The 23,919-nt window shown below is 42.7% G+C and overlaps 1 protein-coding gene across 3 annotated transcripts in view; it reads right to left on the bottom strand.

The window, feature by feature from the left end:
• The window catches only part of UACA (uveal autoantigen with coiled-coil domains and ankyrin repeats), a 64,006-nt gene that overhangs the window by 6,244 nt on the left and 33,843 nt on the right, over window positions 1-23,919 (bottom strand). For all 3 annotated transcript variants that reach the window (XM_060755406.2, XM_060755404.2, XM_060755407.2), the window contains exons 3-17: window positions 21,025-21,113; window positions 19,140-19,204; window positions 18,731-18,788; window positions 16,355-16,425; window positions 16,136-16,242; window positions 14,554-14,735; window positions 12,847-12,887; window positions 12,642-12,734; window positions 10,309-10,416; window positions 8,279-8,311; window positions 8,013-8,111; window positions 7,862-7,898; window positions 6,672-6,724; window positions 2,488-5,223; window positions 179-322 (exon numbers count right to left, since the gene is read on the bottom strand). In XM_060755406.2, coding sequence (XP_060611389.2) covers window positions 179-322; window positions 2,488-5,223; window positions 6,672-6,724; window positions 7,862-7,898; window positions 8,013-8,111; window positions 8,279-8,311; window positions 10,309-10,416; window positions 12,642-12,734; window positions 12,847-12,887; window positions 14,554-14,735; window positions 16,136-16,242; window positions 16,355-16,425; window positions 18,731-18,788; window positions 19,140-19,204; window positions 21,025-21,113 — 3,916 coding nt within the window. The remainder of the gene's footprint in view (window positions 1-178; window positions 323-2,487; window positions 5,224-6,671; window positions 6,725-7,861; window positions 7,899-8,012; window positions 8,112-8,278; window positions 8,312-10,308; window positions 10,417-12,641; window positions 12,735-12,846; window positions 12,888-14,553; window positions 14,736-16,135; window positions 16,243-16,354; window positions 16,426-18,730; window positions 18,789-19,139; window positions 19,205-21,024; window positions 21,114-23,919) is intronic.

Below are 23,919 nucleotides of genomic sequence, written 5' to 3'. Positions count from 1 at the left end.
TCAGCCCGAAGGCAACTCAAGGCGGTTTACAATCGGCATAATTCAATGCCCCCAACAACATAAAATATAGTTCAAACATTAACATATAGTATAAACCATATAAAAACAATAAAAGCAATAGCCATCTAGGTACAACCCACCCTGCCGTGAGCTCTTTAGCTGGCCCTCATCTACTTACAGCCAGCTGCTGCTGTAGGGTCTGCACTTGGCCCTGGAGAACTTCGACCTGCCGCTTTGTAGGGACTCCGCTGTTGTAGGTCAGCTGGGAGAGACCATTGAGGGCCTGCTTCAGCCTCTCCACATCATTGAGCAGCTCAGTAATCTTAAAGAGAAACAGAGCCAGAGTTTTATCGATACAGGGCATAAGGACTCCCTCTCATTTGAACCACGCAGTCCTTCTTCCACCCACTCACATAGAATCATAGAGTTGGAAGAGACCACATGGACCATCTAGTTCAACCTCCTGCCATGCAGGAAAAGCACATTCAAAGTAACCCTGAAAGATGGCCATCTAGTCTCTGTTACAGTGGTTCTCAACCTGAGGATCCCCATGTGTTTTGGCCTTTACCAGTTAGGATTTCTGGGAGTTGAAGGCCAAAATACATGGGGACTTTAAGATCGTCTGGGGAGGCCCTGCTCTTGGTCCTGCCTTCGTCACAAGTACGTCTTGCGGGGTCGAGAGACAGGGCCTTCTCAGTGGTGGCCCCTCGGCTATGGAATGCCCTCCCTAGGGAGATCAGATCGGCTTCTTCACTCCTAACACTTCAGAAAAAACTCAAGACATAGCTTTTCGAGCAAGCATTTGCAAACACTGAGTAATGGAGAAATACTGAGAAAACGGAACAACTATATGATGGGACTGGACAATATTTTAATGAAGATCTAGTGACTTATGTTTTATTGCTATTATTATGATTTTATTAATGTTAATGTTTTTAATTGTACTTGTGGCATTGAATTTTGCCTTGTAAACTGCCTCGAGTCACCTGAAGGCTGAGAGGGGCAGTATGCAAATACAGTTAATAAATAAATAAATAATAAAACATCTGGGGAACCACAAGTTCAGAACCACTGGTTTAAAAGCTTCCAAGGAAGGCGTTTCCACCACACTCCAAGGCAGAGAGTTCCACTGTTGAACAGATCTTACAGTCAGGAGGTTCAATGGAATCTCTTTCCGTGTCATTTGAACTTATTTATTTATTTATTTATTTGCTGTATTTGTACCCCGCCCTTCTCACCCCAAAGGGGACTCAGAGCGGCATTACAACAGGCAACAATTCAATGCCATATCAAACATATTATAAAATAAACATATACCACTGAGTCCTAGTCTCCAGGGCAGAAGAAAGGAAGCCTGCTTCCTCCTCCTCATGACATCCTTTTACATGTTGATACATGGCTCTCCTCTCAACCTTCCCTTCTGCAGGCTATTAATAACTCCAAATTTTCCCTCTGGTTCAGACAGTATAAACTTGACCATTATAGGACTATCTACCTGACTAGGCTCACATTTCCAAAACTTAGACAAGCCTTCACAGCCCTTCATTTTCAAAGTATGCCCAAAGCAGTGATTGATGGTAGATACACGGGCACCCGTCTGGGTCTTCATTTATATGTTTGTGGGGCCCCAGAAATTGAGGATTTGCCTCACTATTTGTTTTCCTGCCCTCTGTACCCTGAGCCAAGAACTAAAATCCTGGGGCCTGTTCTTCATCTCCTTCAAACCAACACTGTGTCAGAAAAGATTTTCTATTTCTTGGCTGACACTAACCCTGTGGTTAGTGTCTCTTTTCGCCCTGGCAGCACAGAAAATTCGGGCAAGACTAATTTCTGATATTGAAGTCAGCCGTGCTGAGGATGCTTTTAACTAATAGTGGCTGTTTATATAGTTTTAATAATGCTGTATCTACCTGGTTTTTAATTACCCAGGTGCTAGTCCATGCAGTATGCAGTATTTTAAGTATGTAGTATCTCACCATCGATATACGTAGCATTTTAATAATTTATAGGATTTTAATTGTATATTTTACATTGTATTTAATAATCTGGTTTTCATGTATTTATCTATTTGCTATATATGTTAAAGATCTATGGTCTAAGCATCAAATAAACTTGACTTGGCTCTCATGTCTCCTTCTCAACCTTCCCTTCTGCAGGATAATAATAATAATAATAATAATAATAATAATAATAATACTTTATTTATATACCGTTCTATCTTCCCGAGGGGACTCAGAGCGGCTCTTTAAGACTCTCCTCAGAAGGATTACTCATGGTCTACAGACCTTTAATTGTTTTAGTCTCCCTCCTCTGGACACCTTCCAGCATGTCAATCTCTCTCTTAAACTGTGGTGCCCAGAACTGGACACAGTATTCCAGGTAAAGAGGTCTGACCAGAACAAAACAGAGAGCACCATGACTTCCCTCGATCTAGATACTGTACTCCTTTTCATACAGCCCAAAATCCCATTGGCTTTTTAAGCTCACCTTGTTGTCCTTAGCTTCCACCTGCTTGGCTGACTCCTGGATCCTCTTCTGCAGCTCCACAATGGTGCTGAGGGACTTGTCGCACCGCTCCTTCTGGTCCTTGATCTCCTGCTCAATGCTGAAGCCCCTTGGAGACTGGGGCTGTTCTATTTCGCCTTCAGTCGGTGGCAGCTCCTCCGCCTTCACCTGCACAGCTTTCTCACACATTCCATCAGGCTTTGCACTTAGCGAGGCCACCTTTTCGGTCATGCTGGTGACCTGGTTTTCCAGCTTGAGGGTCACCATCTTGTGTTCCAGCCTCTCAGCCTCCGCTCGGCTCTCCAGCTCCCTTAGCGACTGCTTTGCACCTTGGATTCCTGACTGCAGTGTAGCGATCTCCTCACCCCTGGCTTGGCTCTCCTGCTCTTTCTCTTTCAAGGCGGCCTTTGCGCTCACCACATCTCCTTCCAGCCCTTCCTTGATCCGAGTGTGCTCCGCCAAGGAGACAGAGGTGCTCCTAAGATGGGCCAGTTCCTGCCGCAGCTCTTCAGCCTTTTGGCGCTCCTTTTGGTGACCAGCTTCATGGCTGCTCAGCTCTCCTTTCAGCCCCTCAATGGCAGTGTTAAGCTCCCGCTTCAGGACCTCCACTTGCTCCACTGGCACATACTGGCCCTGGAGGCGGCTCTGGGCTTCCTGGGCCTCCGAGCGCTGCCTGGCGCTCTCCTCCTGAAGCTGCTCCTTCTCCGACTGGATGTCTGCACACTTCTGCTGCAGCTCCTGCAGCTGCTTGTTGAGGTCCTCCACCTTGGCAGTGAAGGTCCGCTCCATTTCATGCGACTTCTCTGCCAGTACATAGTTGTGCTGGAGATCATTCTGGACAGCCAGGAGGCCGGCCCTCAGCTTTTCATTCTCCTGGCGCCAGGTCCTGATCTCCTCCTCCTTCCCAGCCAACTGCTCCCCACGTTCGGCCAGCTGGCCCCTCAGCTCCTTCACTGCAGCCTCGAAGCCACGCTCCTTCTCCTCCAGGCTGGCCAGTGGGGCATACTTGGACGTGATGCATTCCTGGATCATATCAAGCTCCTGCTTCTGTGCCTCAATCTCAACGTGCAGCTGCACAACCTCCTCTTGTTTCTGCTGATACTTTGCAAGCATTTCCGAACTGTTGTTCTGGAGCTCCTGGATGCTTTGGTTCAGAGCCGCGACCTGGCTGTTATGATCGCGTGTGCTGATGTACTCCCCTTGCATTTGGCTCTGCAGGGCTCGCAGCTTAGTTGCCAGTGCCCTGTTTTCTTCAGTGACTTTCAAAAACTCCTGCTTGACACCTTCCATTTTTTCTTTCAGATCAGAGAGTTCCTGGCCAGTTTTCTCCAGTGTGCTGTTCAAGGCAGCCTTGGTCTCCTCATGGGTTTCAGCTGGCACATACCGCTCTTTCAGGGCAACCTGGAGAGCAGTATTTTTGGACACAAGTTCGGCTACTTTGGCTTGCTCCTCCTTGCATTTTTGGCCCAGATCAGCAAGCTGCCTCTTCAGTTCTATCACGGTGGATTTCAAGGCCCCAGTTTCCTTCTCATGCTTCTCAGGGGGGACATAAATGGACTGAAGGTGGTTCACGGTGTCCTGCAAAGAGCTCTTCTCTGCCAGCAATATCTCTGCTTCCCCTTTGCACACGCGATGCTTTTCAGTGACCTCCATGAGTTTTCTGTTCAACTCCCCAACAATCAAGTCATTGGCCTTCTTCATCTCCTCATTGACCTTCCGAGGCACGAATTGCTTGTCCATCTCACTCCTGAGCGTGTCCACATGCTGCTTGAGCAGGCTATTGTCTGCTTGGGCCTTTTCCAGCTCCTTCTGCAGGCTCTGGTTTGCCTGTTTCAATCCCGCCTGCGCCCTCTCCAGCTCCCTGCCCCTCTGCTCATACTTGCTTTTCATAAGTCTGTGCTCCTCCGGCCTCACAAACTGTTGAAACTGCGCTCTCTGGCCCTCTAGGTCCATCCTCAGGCGTTGAGTCTCTCCCAACAGCTTCTCACGCTCCTTCTCCATCTCAGCCAACCTCCGGGCCTTTTCGTCCACTTCGGCGGAGAGTGACGCCTTCATCTTTTCATACTGGTCGGCCAGCTTGGCTGCCGTCTCCTTCAGCTGCCCCTCTGCCTCCACCGCCCTCCGCTCCCTCTTTTCACGCTCCATCTTCAACATGCCCATTTCCTTTTGCAGCCTCTTGTTCTCTTCCAGCAGGTTTGCTTCATCTCTCCGGAACTCCTCCACCAGGAGCTCATTCTGCTTCAGCTGGTTGCGCAACTTGCCCACCTCGGCCGAGGCTCCCTCATACTTGGCCTTCATGTCTTTCAGCTGATCCCGCAGCTCCTCTGCCGCCTTGCTGCTGCCCAACGCTGCCTCGCTGGTCAGGTGGTCCTTCAGGGCCAGGAAGTGTGTCTGCATCTGCTTCACTTTGCCTTCTGAATCAAACATCCTCTTCTGGACATCTTTCAAGGCGTCCTCCAGCTGCTTGATCTGCTTGTCGGACTCTCGCTTGGACCGCTCGCACTCCGAGGCCAGAGCTTTGCATTCGGAGGCCTTGTGGGAAAGTTCCAGTTGCAGCCGGCTGACCTCGGCCCTGGACGCCTCATATCCGCCCCTTAGGCTGCCCAGTTCCCGCTTTAGAGCATCTACCTCAGAGGCTGAGGAGAGGCTTGGGCCCAGCAGCTCCAAGGGACGCACCATGGACCGGCTCTGTAGGCTAGCTGCCATGGGTCCAGGGGCCTGTGATGAACAACAAAAACAAAGTAAATATTAATAATAAATAATAATAACAACAACAGACACATGGAATCATTAGTCTCGCAGGCAGGTTGTTCTACATTTGACAAAGTACTGTGAACAACACAAAGGCTCTTCACAGAACACCTTCACTGCACAAGGTCCCAGCATCAACTCCAAGTCAAGGAAAGGATTAAGGAAACACTGCCATGGCACAGGTAAAGGACAGACCCATCAGGTGAGTTCCTGAATAGTCGTCTCCCCACATTTTCTGAAAATATATGTCAGAAAAATTCACTGGGTATTTTTGATTGCAAAACTGTGAGTCAAGCACTGAAAGAGTGCGTAGGCTGAAGCCTGTTAGATTTAGTGGGCCAAAGCTAGTGTCATCCTGAGGAGAGTGAATAGGCTGAAGCCTGTTAGATTTAGTGGGCCAAAGCTAGTGTCGTCCTAAGAAATGTGAGGTAAACCTCTGTGTGAGAGAAGCCTTGTGTGGGAAAGCTCCAGTGTGAAGGCTGCTGCGTGTAAAGCTACTATCTATTTGTTTATTTGCATTATGTAAACCTTATTTTTGTAAATAATGCAATCATATTATTTTACTATAAAGAAGAGCCCCTGGTGGCACAGTGGGTTAAACCCCTGTGCCGGCAGGACTGAAGACCGACAGGTCGCAGGTTTGAATCCGGGGAGAAGCGAATGAGCTCCCTCTATCAGCTCCAGCTCCTCATGCGGGGACATGAGAGAAGCCTCCCACAAGGATGATAAAACATCAAATCATCCAGGCGTCCCCTGGGCAACGTCCTTGCAGGCGGCCAATTCTCTCACACCATAAGCAACTTGCAGTTTCTCAGGTTGCTCCTTATACGACAAAAAAAACTATAAAGAAAAGTCTCCTATGGAAGAGATAAAATTGGTCTGTGTGTTTTTGTTCTTTTTATCACTTTTGGCAAGTTTCTCAAGTCACTCCTGACACAAAAAAAAAATCACTTTTGGCTACTGGTATTGGGTCACGCAGCTGCTAAGTTACTCTGCTGTAAATTTATTAGGAGCGTCTTTTGTTAATAAGCCCACTCACCCAACAATATAACCCATACCTAGTTCAATGGCTAGGTTTTAGAACTGAATCTGTTATCCTAACAGATATTTTTGTTCACCTTTCCCTTTCTTCTCAGCCAAATAATTTTAGGTTCACCCAATGGCCCATGCCTTGTCCTTATTTCTGAGTGAAACACATCGCTGCTAATGCAAAATGAGCCATTTAAGGGAGTTGCCGAGGAATGGAGCAACAGAAAACCATGAAGCAGAGCCAAGAAGCCCCCAGAGAGCTCCAAAGGCCAGGCTCAATGAGACAGAAAGCATCACAGAAGAGCACAGCACTATTTCATTAGCAGGAACACCACGGATGCGCAAGTCGTGTTCGTACATGCAAAAAGAGACAACCACCGGATTACCTGTGGTTCTGCAGAATAGCCAGACTCCTGCTTAAGCAAAACATCTTCTTTCCCTTTAGAAAAACAAAACAAACAAGTTCATTGCCTCCTTTACAAAACATAAGCAAAATATCTATGCAAAATATGTCCCAGGAGGATAATCATGTTGTGTGTGTGTTTCATGTGGCATTTTGAGGAATACTGAAATATAGCTTTTGTAGACGACAGTCCAAACTGTCTCATCATTGGGCCAGGATGCCTTGAAATGTAAGAACTGTAAGAAATGTAAGAAAAACCAGAAAGAACTGGTCTTGTGATGGACTGCGTGGCAAACAGTGGTCGTGGCAGAGAACAAGTGTATCAATCAGTCAAGTAAAGTTAGTGGCTGGCATTAGGGTTGGTTCAGGAGAAAAACGCCCGAAGAAGGCAAAAAGTAAGGCCTAGGGCAGTGGTTTTAAACCTTGGGGTCGGGACCTCTTTGGGGGGGGGGGGGGGGGTGGTTACCAAAGACCATCAGAAAACACAGTATTTTCTGTTGGTCATGGGGGTTCTGTGTCGGAAGTTTATTTATCGGCACCGGGACTGTGGCGCAGCTGGCTGGGTGTCAGCTACATTAAGATCACTACTGACCAGCCCAGGAGTGAGCTTCCAACCACTGTGTAGCTTGCTGTTGACCTTTCCAGTCCGAAAAGACAGTAGCATCTGTCAAGTAGGAAATGTAGGTACTGCTTATGCAGGGAGGCTAATTTAACTAATGTATGATGCCATAAAAATCTCCAGCAACCATGCAAAAAGAATGAGGAAGTACTCCATCATTGTAACTAATGGACAGTGAAGCGACAGCTCTCCTGGTGGCCAGAATACCCTCATGAAAAAAGCTGGAATGTTAAATAGGCTCTGTGAGTCTGTCTATATATGTTGTGTGTCTACGGCATTGAATGTTTGCCAAGTATATGTACATTGTTATCCGCCCTGAGTCCCCTGCGGGGTGAGAAGGGCAGAATATAAATACTATAAATTAAACAAAATAAATAAAATTGCTTCATTAAGGGACCAATCAACCATTCTTGGTAACATGCTGAAGGAACATAACAATATTATGGACTGAGAGTGGCAAACAATGACAAAGCTGTACAAAGGGCCCCAGCGAGGACAGCGCTGAGGCTGGACTATCCTTTGCAAAAGGAGAGCCTCACAACAGGAAGACTCACTGTTTCCAAAACTGTTTCCAGATCCTGTGTGGTCACCCTGAAAAAAACAAAACAAAAGGGAACATTCAGACACAAAATACCTGGCCAATAAATGCCTGAGGTTTTTAGAATACAACTCGATATTTCTCCCTCTATTAAAGGCTCTACGCACCTCGTAGAACCTCAGCTTTGACTTCAGAGCCTCAAGCATTCGCAAGCTTTCATCTTGCTGCTTCTCTTTTGTGGTCAGAAGCTTCCTGAGCTCAGCCTTCTGAAAGCGAACACCAAAGGAATATCAATATGGAAATCCAACTTATTATTTCAAGCTAAAATGCCCCCCCCCCCCCCCCCAAAAAAGCAGAAGAATGCCATCCTTAGGGATCTCAGAAACAGGAAAAGATAGGCATGAGGGGAGATACATTTTCTCTGTCTCTTTACCTCACTTTCCAGATCATCAGCAATCATTTGCTCCTGCAAGACAAAACAAAGATGGACCAATCAGTGTATGCTTTTCTCACCAAAGGCATTGCTATAATTTACTATCAACTGTATATTCTACTACCTGGAATTGTCAAGAAAAATAAACAAATCGCTTCTCTTTATTCTTCTGTCTTTCATAAAAATATACATCTCCAACCCAACAAGGAAGTTTGCTTTGCTCTTTCTTTTCTCTTTCTGTTTAGTGTATTTATTTATTTACAGTATTTATATTCTGCACTTCTCACCCCGCAGGGGACTCAGGGCGGATTACAATGTACATATACATGGCAAACATTTAATGCCATAGACACACAACATATATAGACAGACACACAGAGGCTATTTAATATTGCAGCTTTTTTCATGAGGGTATTCTGGCCACCAGGGGAGCTGTCGCTTCACCGTCCATCTGTGACTCTGATGAAGTACTACCTCATTCTTTGCATGCTTGCTGGAGATTTTTATGGCGTCATAAATTACCCTCCCTATATAAGGGATACCTAAATTTCCTACTTGACAGATGCAACTGTATTTCAGGCTGCAAAGGTCGACAGCAAGCTACACAAATTGGTCAGAAGCTCACTCCAACCCAGGCTGGCTTGGAACTCATGACCTTTTGGTCAGTAGTGATCTTAATGCAGCTCCCAGCCAGCTGCACCACAGTCCTGGTGCATCATATGTGCTGGTTGTGTAAAAGGGTCTGGAAAAACTGGACCCAGGAATAAATATGATTTAGAAGAAATTGTTAAAGTTATATTTGAAACAAAACCTGAACTCTATCTGCCTCTCTATCTGCTTGAGATGTTAGATGATCAACTCAATAGAAAATGTGGAATGTTATTTGCTATACAAGAAAACGGCAGAAAGAATTATCTGTGTCCAAAGATGGAAAGACTCAATTATTCCAACAGAAGAAGATTTGCTTATGAAAATAAGAGAACTTACAGAAATTGATAAACTTACTATGTTGATTAAGAAGAGATCTCAAACTAAGTTTAAGTATGACTGGGGCTGATTCATTGTGTTCCTCCAGCAAAGATGGGCTCAAACCTCCATCACTGATTTTTTTTTTTTTGGACTAGAAGAATCATAGAATCATAGAGTTGGAAGAGACCTCGTGGACCATCCAGTCCAACCCCATTCTGCCAAGAAGCAGGAAAATCACATTCAAAGTACCCCTGACAGATGGCCATCTGTTTAAAAGCCTCCAAAGAAGGAGTCTCCACCACACTACAGGGCAAAGAGTTCCATTGCTGAACAGCTCTCACAGTTAGGAAGATCTTCTTAATGTTTTGGTGGAATCTCCTTTCCTGCAGTTTAAAGCCATTGTTCCATTGCATCTTAGTCTCCAGGGCAGCAGAAAACAAGATTGTTCCCTTCTCCCTATGACTTTCCCTCACATCTTGATCCATGTCTCCTCTCAGCCTTCTGCAGGTTAAACATGCCCAGCTCTTTAAGCAGCTCCTCATTAGGCTTGTTCTCCAAACCCTTGATCCTTGGATTTGCCCTCCTCTGGACACATTCCAACTTAGAGTCAACATCTCCCTTCAACCGTGGTGCCCAGAATGGGACACAGTGTGATTCCAGGTATGGTCTGACCAAGGCAGAATAGAGCATGGGTATCGTGACTTCCCTGGATCTAGACACTAGGCTCCTATTGATGCAGGCCAAAATCCCATTGGCTTATTTAGCTACCACATAACATTTTTGGGTCATGTTCACCTTCCTCTCCACAAGGACTCCAAGATCTTTCCCACACGTTACTGCTCTTAAGCCAGGCATCTCTCATTCTGTATCTTTGCATTTTAATTTTGTTCTGCCCAAGTGGAGTGTCTTGCATTTGTCCCTGTTGAACTTCATTTTGTTAGTTTTGTTCTTGTCTATTTTACTGGAAATGTATCTTCTTTTTTCGAAGGCAAAGAACAAGAAAACCCCTGAGTTTCCAGAGGGGTTGTCCAGGCCCCCTGTGACTCTGAAGGTAGAGTTACCTCGTTCAGCTGGAGCTGCAGGCCGCCTATTCTGTCCAGGAGGATGCGGTGCTCCTGCTGGATCTCCCGCAGCCGGCCTTTCAAATCTTCATTCTCTCGTTCCACTTCCTGGAAGAGAAGAAAAGGCCCCTGAAAATCAGCCTTACAAGCAACGTGGAGAAAGATGCAACAAGAGCAAACCCATCTCAGCTGACGGCATTGGAGAGTGTTTAGCTACAAATAGCAGGCAAGCAGCCAGCATCCTTCTCTTGTTCGTGCACTTAAACAGACATCAAGAGCACTTCAGCTGCTTATCGGGAAGCTGTCAACAGCCGAGGGAAGCCCTGAAGCCGTGTTTCCTCACCATCCATTCCTGGCCAGCTTCAGGACAAAGGGGCAGCTCCATTGGTACAAGGTGCCAACCTGAAACCTAGCCTTGAAAGACAATTGATGAAACTACTCGGCTCCCAAACCCTTCACAGAATCTTAGGAGTTAGAAGGGACCCCAAGGACCATCCAGTCCAACCCCCTTCTGCCTTCAAGGAAAGCACAGTCAAAGCCCTCTCAAGAGATGGCCATCCTGCCTCAAAAGAAGGAGCCTGTTACACTCCCAAGGCAGTGAGTTCCTCTGTTGAACAGCTCATCTTGCAGTTAGGATATTCAAGTAGAATCTCATTTCTGTAACGTCTTAGATTAAAAAAAAGAGGGCACTTGAGGGTAAACTGGCGTATCAAATGAGAGGGACAGAAGACAGTAAATCCACTTTAGTCAGGAAGAATAATAAAATCAGAGTTGGAAGAGACCGCATGGGCCACCCAATACAACCCCCTTCTGCCAGGCAGGAAGACAATGTCAAAACTCTCCCAACAGATGGCCATCCAGCCTCGACCTAAAAGCTACCAAGAAAGAAAGTTTTGGGAGTTGATGTTGCTGGGATTTATAGTTCACCTACAATCAAAAAGCATTCTGAAATCCAACAGCTATGGAATTGAACCAAACTTGGCACACAGAACTCCCATGACCAACAGAAAATACTGGAAGGGTTTGGTGGACATTGACCTTGAGTTTTGGATTTGTGGTTCACCTACATCCAGAGAGAACTGTGGACTCAAACAATGATAGATCTCAGCCAAACTTGGTACTAATACTCAGTATGCCCAAATGTGAACACTGGTGGAGTTTAGGGAAAATAGATCTTAAGATTTTGGACTTGTAGTTTCTGGGATTTATAGTCCATCTACAATCAAAGAGTATTCTGAACTCCACCAATGATGGAATTGAAGCAAACTTGGCACACAGAACTCCCATGACAAACAGAAAATACTGGAAGGGTTTGGTAGGCATTGACCTTGAGTTTTGGAGTTGTGGTTCACCTACATCCAGAGAGCACTGTGGACTCAAGCAGTCATGGATCTGGACCAAACTTGGCACGAATACTCCATATGCCCAAATGTGAACTCTGGTGGAGTTTGGGGAAAGCAGACCTTGACATTTGGGAATTGTAGTTGCTGGGACTTATAGTCCACCTACAATCAAAGAACATTCTGAACTCCATCAATGTTAGAAGTGGGCCAAACTTCCCACACAGAAACCCATGATTTGAAGGGACTCGCTGGTGTGAGCCTCCTTCCAACCTCGCACGCTCTCGCTCAACTGTGCACCATGCTGCCATGTACTGAGTACACCTGCTCTCCCCTCCCCGCTTGGTGTCTCAGAAACAGCCTTCCCCTTGGCTGAGAAGCTGGCCAATCACAGTGGAAGAGGGCTTTTGGTGGGAGGATTCTCCCTCTGTTTCCAAAAAGGAAGAGTAGGAGAAGTGGAGAGATCTTCAGCCTTCTCTGCCAAAGGAGATCCTAAGACCACTGGAAATATGTTTTCTGATGGTCTTTGGCAACCTCTGTGAAACCCCCTCGCGACCCCCCAGGGGTCCTGACCCCCAGGTTGAGAAACACTGCTCTAAGCTCATTCTGCCAGTCTCTGCTAGACAAAACAGAGCACAGGAGGAGCCTTAGATAGACAACTGGGAAAGTTGGGAATGGGTAAAAAGGGTTCAAGACCTGCAGAGAAGGGAGGAAGAAAGGAGAAAAATGTTGTGGATAAGATGCACCAATAGGAGAAAAAAAGAAGCCAAGAGAAGTATGAATAGGAAAAGTACTGAACTGCATCTCAGATCTTGAGGCACATTTTTCCTTTTTTGCTGGTCACCCTTGGTTTTGTACTGGCCAATAATAAAGCTGTAGTTTGGATCTCCTGTGTCTAGTGTCCAACTGGGAGAAAAGGTACTTATAGAGTCACCAAGCCCCACCAAAGAAAGGGAAGTCTCCTGAAGGGAGAAGCCAGGATCCTTCCCTCACCTGTTGCAGGTTCCATGGCTCCTTCTGGATCGGCTTGAAGCCCTGCTCCTCCAAGGCGTTCGGCTGAGTCCACTTCGGCCGAATGTTGGCCACCTGTTACACAACGCCAAGATATAGAACCGTTACAAAAACATACCCACAACATGCAAAAATAGAAGGGGAATGTGGGGACCTCAATGTGTCACATGCCTTGCAGGGTCCTTACCTTTGGTATGGGCTGACCTTTCTTCATAACTTCATAACTTGCTAAACAAAACAAAAAAGGCAGTTAGCCATTCCTTCCCATTTTAGACAGAATATAAGACAAACTCTGACATATCTGTAACAAGTTGAGTGAACCCCTGGCTATTTGCAAAGTGTTTACACCCTTCATAAACCAACAAAATCAAGTATAGTCTATGGAGATAAACTTAAAGTGGTCTTCCACGGTCTGGTGCCAATCAGATCTTTGGACCACAGAATCATCATCATAGGCTATCACAAAGCCAGTGGACCTGATGGGATCCCACTTGCAATCTTTAAAAAAGGTGGGTCGGAGCTGCCACGACAACTTCACAAGCTCATCAAAAAAGTGTAGGTGACTGGGAAGATCTCAGAAAGCCTCAAGGACTGCAGAATAACTGATGCTGGCAAAGGATGCTAGGAGTTGCAGTCCAAAACATATGCAGAACACCAGGTTGGGAAAAGCTGACCTAGAGAGAAGGATTTAGCTCTCAGGTGTCATAGCAAATAACACAATAATAGGACCAATGGTTCTAATGGGGAAATGCAGAAGCCACCCTCCACGTGAAAACAAATAAACTCAGAATGGTCCCCTCCTTGCCATCTTAAGGTGGCAGGCTAAAACCTTTTTATGCAGGAAAGCTTTAAAATAAGGTTTTTAAAAGAAAGCCAGGGGGTGCTGTGGTTTAGCTATGAACAGATTTTTAATCGGTTTATATTGTTTACTTTTTAAACACCATTCCTATTTAATTACATTTTAATGTTTGCATATGTTTAGGTTTCAAATTGCTTTGTACTTGGTTTTATGGTGAGCCACATTGAGTCTTTTTAGAGAGATAAAGCGGGATGCAAAAAAGAAGAGAAGCCCCTTAAAGAGCAATAGGAGATAAATGCTACTACTCCTACTCCTACTATTACTACTACTACTAATAATAATAATAATAACAATAACAATAGAAGCCTCTCAAGAGCAATGAGGTCAGTCTTCGAATGGCCCCTTTTATTGTACTTGGTTTTATGGTGAGCTACTTTGAGTCTTTTTAGAGAGATAAAGTGGGATACAAAGAAGGAGAAGAGAAGCCCCTTAAGAGCAATTGGTTAGAAATACTACTACTACTATTACTACTACTACTACTTACTTACTACTTCTTACTACTACTACTACTACTAATAATAATAATAATAATAATAATAATAGAAGCCTCTCAAGAGTAATGAGGTCAGTCTTCGAATGGCTCCTTTTATTGTATTGGTATTCTGGTGAGGCATTTTGAGTCTCCTTTTTAGAGAGATTAATAATAATAATAATCTTTATTTTTACCCCACCACTATCTCCCGAAAGAGACTCGGGGCGGCTTACAAAGCACTCATAATGTAACAATACACATGGTGCAATAAAATACAAATACATCAATACCAAAAGTAATAACATAACTTACATCATCAACATATAAAACAATAACACAATAAAATCAATCAACCCTAAAATAAACAGGATACAAATAATAATAATAACAACAGTAATAATAATAATATAAAAGCATGACTGGATTGAAAGTAGTACCCAAAATGATGCCCAAAACACAAAAATATCCCCAAATGGGTAGAGAACTCCTCCAGAGGAAAACAGAAATACAAGGGGCGACCCCCACTTTCCCCAGCCCATCCTTTTCTTCCCCACCAGTTGTACCTTTGCCGGACTCCTCCATGGCTGCCTTGACCAGGGTCAAGATCTCCACGTTGTCCCCAATCCGCGCGTAGTAGGCACAGTCATGGCCGAGGGCATCCACCAGTGTGACTTCAGCTCCGTTCCGGAGCAGAACCTCCACTGCATCCTTGCAGCCGTATTCGCAACCCAGCATCAGAGCAGTCCTGGAAGAGAGAAAGAATAGGAATGAATGAATGAATGAATGAATGAAAGAGGCCAATGAGGCATTCCAGGGACCACTGGGAACGCTGCTCGCTGCTCGCAACCAGTCGCATGGAACAAGCGCCAGGATCTTTTTTCCTGGCAATTTGCTTGAGGTCAGATGAGGTGAATTCCCTTCACCTCACAAACAGAGAGTACACATCAGGGAGAAAAGCTATGCTAATAGAATAATAGAATCATAGAATCAAAGAGTTGGAAGAGACTTCATGGGTCATCCAGTCCAACCCCCTGCCAAGAAGCAGCTATGAATTGGTTTTTAATTGGTTTCAACTGTTTATTATTAATACCATTAATATTTAATTCTATTTTTCCAGGTTTATTACACTATGTAACATGATCTTTTATTCCTGTGCTATAAATGTCATTTTCTAATTGGTTCTATCATAAAAAATGGGAAAAGTTTATTATACTGAAAAAAACTTTTTTTTATGCGGTCAGCACAAAAGGTTAAAAATTGCACATTGAAAGGTTTAAAAACGGCAGCCACAAAAATGAAGTTTCTGGAGTAGAACAACTACTTTAAAAGCAAGGACAGCACAATTACACAGAAAATAACACTTTCACACCGGGAAAATACTATAATATACTCATATCAATAAGTTTATTATATCTTTGTATCTGATCCAGTCCTCGTTGTAGGTTTCTTTGTCACCGGAAATGCTTCATTTGATGGAACCCAATGTGGTACCCCATGACAAAACTTTGGTTTACTTTAATTCCAAATTCTCAAGAGAGCTTTTTGTAAAATTTTATTCAAGAAAGTTTTGTCAATGGCGGCTTTCAAATAACTTCCAAAGTCTCCTAAAGCCCAAGTGCATTCTAATATTCTAATATTATCCATTCTCTGATTCAAGAAATCGCCAAAGCTTCAAAGGAAATCTTTAAGTCCGATAGGTTGAAACCTCTCAGAGATTTACTATCAATAAGAACCCTTCCATTGAATTCTTTTAAACTTGTATGTTATGTTTTATCTTTGTTCTGAGTATTTTAACATATATTTTGTAGAACTATGTTTCAATATGTGTATTTTATAGAATGTTTTAGATGATTACATGTGTTTTAGTGACATTGTAATCTGCCTCAAGCCATGAGGATAGGCAAAGAAAAAATAAAATTATTATTATTATTATTGTTCATTCATTCAGTCGCTTCCGACTCTTCGTGACCTCATGGACCAACCCACGCCAGAGCTATCATATTATTGCTGTTGTTGTTGTTGATATTATTATTATTATTATCATCATCATCATCACCATCATCATCATCCATGGATTCAACAACCCTCTGAAGCCACCATAATAAGGCTGGTGTGGGTTAGCCCTTCTCTAGAGAGATGCATTACCGGTTCTGTTTATCTCTCGCGTTGACCTCAGCCCCTCTGTCAATCAGAAGTTGGCAGACGGTTGGACGGCACATCTGAGTGGCCAGCACCAGCGGGGTCCTTCCGTCCTGGAAGAAAAAGAAGGGAATTGTGAAGAAAAGGCACCACAAACTGCATTAAGTCAGCAAAGAAGGTGGGTCATCAAGAGACCTCCTCCAAAGGGGCTTTTGTGAGACTTACTGCATCTCTGGCATTCACGATGGCTCCATGGTCACACAGCAGCTGTATCCCGGAGGAACAGTCAGACATCGCTTCAGGAAAGAGAAGGGAATTGCATTAAGGGGAGAACTACGCAACAAGTGGGTTATTTGTAGCTCTTTGTAGCAGATGTATGTAAGCCCTGCTTTAAGAGCAACTAGACAGGACATCTTTAATATATGTGTCTCACAGAAATACATTTCATTGTATGTATTTTACACAATGTTTTATGATTATGTGTTTTTAACTATGTTGTGCCCCACCTCAAGCCACGAGGAGAGGTAAGTAAGAAATAAAATTACTACTATTATCACTATTATTGGGAAAAGTCATCTTAACATCAATCCAATAATAATAATAATAATAATAATAATAATAATAATAATAATAATAATAGCCATCTTAACAGCAAACCACAAGCCTATTATTTTTATTTTTATTATTAGTGACTTGCAGCTTGATGTTCAGAGGGCTCTTCCCAATCATAATAATAATAATAGCCATCTGAACATCAAGGCACAAGCTTATTATTATTATTGTTACTATTATTTGATACATAACAAGATCAGTACACAGCAAACAAGATCATCATGCTGGCTTTTGTATTCAATCAAACTTTGGAAACACGCATTACTCGTATTGGCGAGTAATACATTTAGATCTGAGTAGGGTGGCCTTTTGCAGCTGACAGATGGTAATTTTGTCAGCGCCGATTGTTTTTAAATGCAGGCCAAGGTCTTTAGGCACTGCACCCAGTGTGCCAATCACCACTGGGACCACCTTGACTAGCTTGAGCCTTTGCAGTTCTATCTTTAAATCCTCATATCGTGTAAGCTTTTCCAGTTGCTCCTCGCCAATTCTGCTGTCAACTGGTATTACAACATCAACAATCCATCCATGTTTTTTCCCATCATCATAAGGTCAGGATTATTATAATAATTATAATTATTATTCAGAAGAGTCATCTTAACATCAAGCCACTAATAATAATGGCCAACTCAACATCACGCTACAAGCTTATTATTATTATTATTATTATTATTATTGACTTGTGGCTTGATGTTAAGATGGCTGTTGTTGTAATAATAATAATAATAATAATAATAGCGAAGAGCCATAATAATAAGATTATGAAGGAGCTTATGGCTCAATGTTAAAATGATTCTTCCCAATCATCATCTTCATCATTTTATTATTATTAATAGTAGTAGTAGTATTCAAAAGAGCTATCTTAACATCAAACCACAAGCCAATTATTATTTAATATTATTATTTACTTGTGGTTTGATGTTAAGATGGCTGTTGTAATAATAATAATAATAATAATAATAATAATAATAATAGTGAAGAGCCAGCTTAACATCAAGCCACAAGTCTATACAAATAAAAATGTAATGTTCGTTTGTGGGATTAACAGAACTCAAAAACCACTGGACGAATTGACACAAATTTGGACACAAGACACCTAACAACCCAATGTATGTCCTTCATGAAAAAATATTTGATTTTGTCATTTGGGAGTTGTTATTGCTGGGATTTATAGTTCACCTTCAATCAAAGAGCATTCTGAACCTCACCAATGATGGAATTGAACTAAACTTGGCACACAGTTCTCCTATGACCAAGAGAAAATACTGGGAGGGTTTGGTGGGCAGTGTCCTTTGGTTTTGGAGTTGTAGTTCACCTACATCCAGAGATCACTGTGGACTCAAACAATGATGGATCTGGACCAAACTCTACATGAATATATCAGGAGAGAATGCCTCTAGACCATGGCCATATAGCCCAAAAAAACCTACAACCCACTCTACACAAATACTCAATATGCCCAAATGTGGAGTTTGAGGAAAATAGATTCTTGACATTTGGGAGTTGTCGTTGCTGGGATTTATAGTACACCTACAATCACAGAGCATTCTGAACCCCACCAACGATAGAATTGGGCCAAACCTCTCACACAGAACTCCCATGTGGGCCACAGCAATGCGTGGCAGGGGACGGCTAGTCAATAATAATGTTAAATAATAATTGGCTTGTGGTTTGATGTTAAGTTGGCTCTTTCGAATACTACTACTACTACTACTATTAATAATAATAAGATGATTAAGATGATGATTGGGAAGAATCATTTTTACATTGAGCCATAAGCTCCTTCATAATCTTTTTAAGTCGTTTACTTAACTATTCCTCTCTATCAGTAGGCCAAAGACATACCATGAATGAAAGAAAACCAGCTGCTTCTTGGTTTCTGAATACCTCCCTGAAGAACCCCCTTGCTCATTTGTGGCAATGAAATGACCATGTACAGGCAGTCTATTTAATCACTGTTCTTCTCAATGCAATGTAGAACATCCTTACCTGCATCGTGGAGGGCCGTTCGACCCTGCAGGTCGGCATTCTCAGTTGGGCAGTTGTACTGTCAAAACAACCAAATGCATTGTTATCACTATCAGGCCTCTACTCGGTAAGAATTACTTCCTAACAGCATTCTGATTATAAATGCTTTTCAAGGGGCATTTAAAAGGTGATTCAGTTCCGTTTCTGAAAAGGAAGTGTCCTTTTGGGTGGTATTTAAAGCTCTGGGGTATCATCCTGAACTGAATCCTTTGGCATCAATAACAGGGGGAGATGGGATATGTGGTATGGTATCCCATTTACTGGTTTCTTCAGGCCTCTTCCCACAAACAAGTGACATCCCTCTGCACCAAATTCCCCCCCCCCCCAAAAAAAACTCCCACGATGTGCTTTCTAGTTCAGCATCCATTACCTGCAACAGCTTCTGCAGGCAGAGTGCATGCCCATATTTGGCAGCCAGGTGCAGAGCGTTCCTTCCTAGAGGAATCCACAGGGGCAAAAAGTTACTCAACATAATCCTTAAAAAGATACGCTGGAGAAACACGTATCGCAGACATGAGACATATACGAGGGTTGAATGAAAAGTAATGCTTCCACATTGGTTACTTGGGTTTGGATGGGAATATTTTAATAAATCAAATGCAGAAATAATCCTTAGAATGTGCTCTTTAACTACCACTATTCACTTTTCCACATAATCACCAGACATTGGATACATTTCTGCCAACGATGAACAAGTTTTCTGAAGCCATCACGGAAGAAGTCGACACTATTTCCGCAACCCATCATACACAGATCTTCCAATAGCCAAGCAAAACAATATTGTGACCCACATGTTCTTGTGAAATGCCGATTATTCTTGAAATTTCTCTCTGAGTGATATGACAATCGTCCTAAATCAATCTGTCAAACTTTTGCTTGTGAAACTCAGTGGTTGCTGTCACAGGACATCCAACTCTTTGTTTGTCATGCAAGTCAGATGTTCCCACCTTGACATCTTTAAACTTACTCACCCAACGACGCACAGCATTCACATCAACACAATCACCATAAACAGCTTGCATTCTCTGATTAATCTCCTTTGGGGTGACACCTTCTGCTGTCAAAAATTCAATGACTGCATGTTGCTTAAGTCTCTAACAAGTGCGATTGACCTTTGTCGAGCCTGAGAATCAGCTCAGAGTTTACTAAAACTGTGCCTCCTATATTTTAGGCTCGTTAACCTCTCCACCTGACAATTCATCTTCTGAACTCGCTTCCTAGAGAAATCTGGGCCCCTCTCTGGAATGTGGCCTTCACTAACTACAGGAGTCACTGAACACTCAATTTCAGGACTTAAAATCTCTTGCTGGCTCGCAGGCTCAGCAGGCCCAGAAATCCCATCATCCACATCCATTTCCTCATTGAAATTAGGTACAATCATTGGCTGAATCACAACAATGCCTTCTAGCTCCTGCATGGAATCTGCAGCTAGTTTTATAGTGATTATTCAAAATCTACTTTACGCCAGTAGTCTCAGTGGAACTTCCCTGCCTTTCCAACAAAACCACCCAGGGTTGCAGTCACCCTGGCCCAAGAGGTCAGCAAACTGTCTGGCTTATGGGTGGATAACCCCTACATCTGTTTCTATAAGCAAAAGGTAGCCCTTTGAATTGATATTTTCCACGTATACCAAAACATCACTCTGCTGGCATTTTTCCAGAATCCAACCACTTGACAGGAGGAAACTGTCCACTCAATATATGCACTAGTTTTCCATGTCTACAGGACAAGTGTACATGCAAAATATTCCAAATTCTTCTGTAATTACTGTCAAGATGCGCAGGGTTTCATACTTCGCACTTTAACAACACAACTATTCAATGCTAAGGCTTCCCTCCAAAATGGAACTGTAGAGGAGACTCTACTGAACAAGCCAGTACCTTCCTCATACCAGTACTGCCAACTGTTGAGGAGTTACGAAGCTGGAGGCATTACTTTTCATTCAACCCTCGTATGAGAGTTGCTGGTGGCCCTAGGACGGTACCTAATGTATTGGCTGCTTTGCCAGATGACAGCATTCAACACAACAGCAATTTTGGGGAAAGGGGTACATTGTTTTCAGTTTATTTGGGCCAAACTATCAACCACTTTAAAAAAAGGTGCACAACCTCCTGAACTGGGAAGCGAAATCCAAGAGACACAAGCTAACATGCATTTTCTAGGCATATGATAGGATTATAAACTCTCTCAATCTCACACCTCCCAATGTATCCTCACATACATACGTACATACAAACACACAGATGTACAAATACCTGCAGCATCCGTCGCCACAATATCGACACCATGGAGGAGAATGGCATTCAAGCAGTCAAGGTTTCCTTTGGAGGCAATGACGTGGAATCTGGAGCAAAGGGAAAGAAGATTATCAGAGGCACTTGGTCCCAAGTCCAACTGAATGGGCATTAGCACCATTACCATTCCAACTAGGTTTGAGAGCTGCGGCCAAAAATATTCTGGGAAGAGATATAAAACTGGGAGGGATTTTTAAAAAGACATCAGGAGAAAATGAAAAAGTTTTAACAGATAGGATTCTACCTGCAAATGGAAATCTAAACTTATGGGATTTGCGTGTTGAACTGTCTTTCAATACCAAAGAAAAGACCCCAGCATTGGGAGACCTCACTGTGTCCCATTTAAGACTCAAGAGAGACCTGAGAGCACTATTGGAAATGCTGGGTGTTTGAAAGGTTCTGATGATGCACAAATCGCACCCCTCTGAGAACAAGAATTCAGGGAGAGAAGCAAATAAAGAGGCCTGGAAAAAGAACAGAGGAGGAGGAGGAGGCCAGGGAGTAATAGAAACCACATGGGAAAGATGTAAGTGTTGTATTGTCGAATTACTAGTGTGTTGTGTGGTTTCCCGGCTGTATAACTGTGTTCTAACAGCATTTTCTACTGATGTTTTGCCTGCATCTGTGGCTAGCATCTTTAGAGGATCTGATGGTAGCAAAGCAAGCGAAGTGTGGAGGTAGAGGTGTGTGTGTGTGTGTGTGTGTGTATATATATATATATATATATATATATATATGTAAAGGTTTCCCTTGATATTAAGTCCAGTTGTGTCCGACTCTGGGGATTGGTGCTCATCTCCATTTCTAAGCTGAAGAGCCAGCAATGTCCACAGACGCCTCCAAGATCATGTGGCCGGCATGACTGCATGGAGCACCATTACCTTCCTACCACAGCTGTACCTATCGATCTACTCACATTTGAATGTTTTCAAACTGCTAGGTTGGCAGAAGCTGGGCTAACAGCGGGAGCTCACCTCACTCCTCAGATTTGAACCGCTGACCTTTTGGTTAGCAAGTTCAACAGCTCAGCTATTTAAACCACTGCCACCACCGGGCGCTCTCTCTCTATATACGTGTGTGTGTGTGTGTGTGTGTGTGTGTGTGTACACATACACGCATGCGCGCCTGTGGAATAACCAGGGTGGGAGAAAGAGCCAGTATTGAAAAACACCAGAATCGAGACACTAACTAATAACACCACCCAGACACAGCAGGTCTCCAAACAGCAAGCAATCAAGGGCCAGTCACAGATACAGGTGAAACGTCAGGAGAAAATGCTGCTAGGACATGGCCATACAGCCCGGAAACAACACAAAACCCCAAAGATGGAAGCCTTTGCTTTTTCTTCTCCTCCCAAGAAAAAAACCCATAAAGCAAACCACACACACAGCCCAGATTCCCACTACAGCTGAGAAAACCTGGCACAGACCACCCAGTTCCTTGCTTTTCAATCGGCTGGATGGGATCCATTCAGGTCAGCTCCACCCTGCCACTGAGGCATAAGTTGAGAAATACAAAATAAACCCTCCTCAGTTGATGCTGCAAGTGATCCTTTGGTTTAAATGGAAGGAACAGATGTCGAGCGCTGCACACACAAGGGCCAGCTTGGATTCTAATTGGTCGTAAAAGCATAAGGCACTGTGATAATTGTGTGCAAAGGGACTTCGAGCCACGGCTTCCATATAGATACCTAGCAACTATTTATAAAGCTGGCTTGTTTGTTGCAAACGTGAGACGCTCTTCTGCAAAAGTAAGAGTGCATAGCTTTTTATTTCACTAACATGTTTACACGGCACCTTCCTAAGATTCAAAGAGGCCTTCTCAAGAAGTGTGTTTTGAAACCATTAGGGCAGAAAAGACCTAAGAGAAACGCTAGCATCCCTATGGAAAAATAACACCAAGTAACAAAATTGGGGAAAAAAATCTGTTCCTGGTTTAAAAGTGTTATTTCCTGTTTAATTGTTCAGTACCGTATATACTCAAGTATAAGCCAACCCGAATATAAGCCAAGGCACCTAATTTTACCACAAAATACTGCAAAAAAGTATTGACTTGAGTATAAACCAAGGAAGGGAAATGCAGCAGCTACTAGTAAATTTCAAAATAAAAATAGATACCAATAAAATTACATTAATTGAGGCATCCGTAGGTTAAATGTTTTGGAATATTTATATCACACTGTAATTTCAGATAAGGCTGTCCAACTCTGATTAAACCATTATTCTAACCTTCTTCAATGTAAATGTGCTTATGTATCCTTCCAATAATCATAAATAGAGTAAAATAACAAATGTAATAAATATAATAATAAAGAGAGTAAAAGAATGGAAATGTAACAATAACAGTAATAATAGAGTACATAATAAATGTAATAATAAAGTAAAATAATAACTGTAATAATAGAGTAAAATAATAAATGTAATAATAACAATAAAGTAAAATAATCTAATAATAATAGAGAAAAATAATTTAAATGTAATAATAATAATAATAGAGGAAAATATTGGAAATGTAATAACAGTAATATTAGAGTAAAATAATAAGTGTAATAATAATAATAGAGTAAAATAATGTACATCTAATAGTAACAATAGTAATAGAGTAAAATAATAAATGTAATAAAATAATAATGGAGTAAAATAATGTAAATGTAATAATTATTATGATAGTGTAAAATAATAAATATAATAAAAATAATAACAGAGTAAAATGATAAATAACTTTGACTCAATTGTAAGATGAAGGGGTTTTTTTTCAGCCTAAAAAAATGGGCTGAAATCACGGCTTATACTAGAGTATATTAGGTAGTTGTTCTACTCCAGAAACTTTTGTTTTTGTGGTTGTCACAAACTAGGT

This window comes from Anolis sagrei, chromosome 9 (assembly GCF_037176765.1).
Source record: "Anolis sagrei isolate rAnoSag1 chromosome 9, rAnoSag1.mat, whole genome shotgun sequence".
Lineage (NCBI taxonomy): Eukaryota > Metazoa > Chordata > Lepidosauria > Squamata > Dactyloidae > Anolis > Anolis sagrei.
Note: the sequence above shows the minus strand (reverse complement) of the source record. Positions and strands in the feature narration are given on the sequence as shown.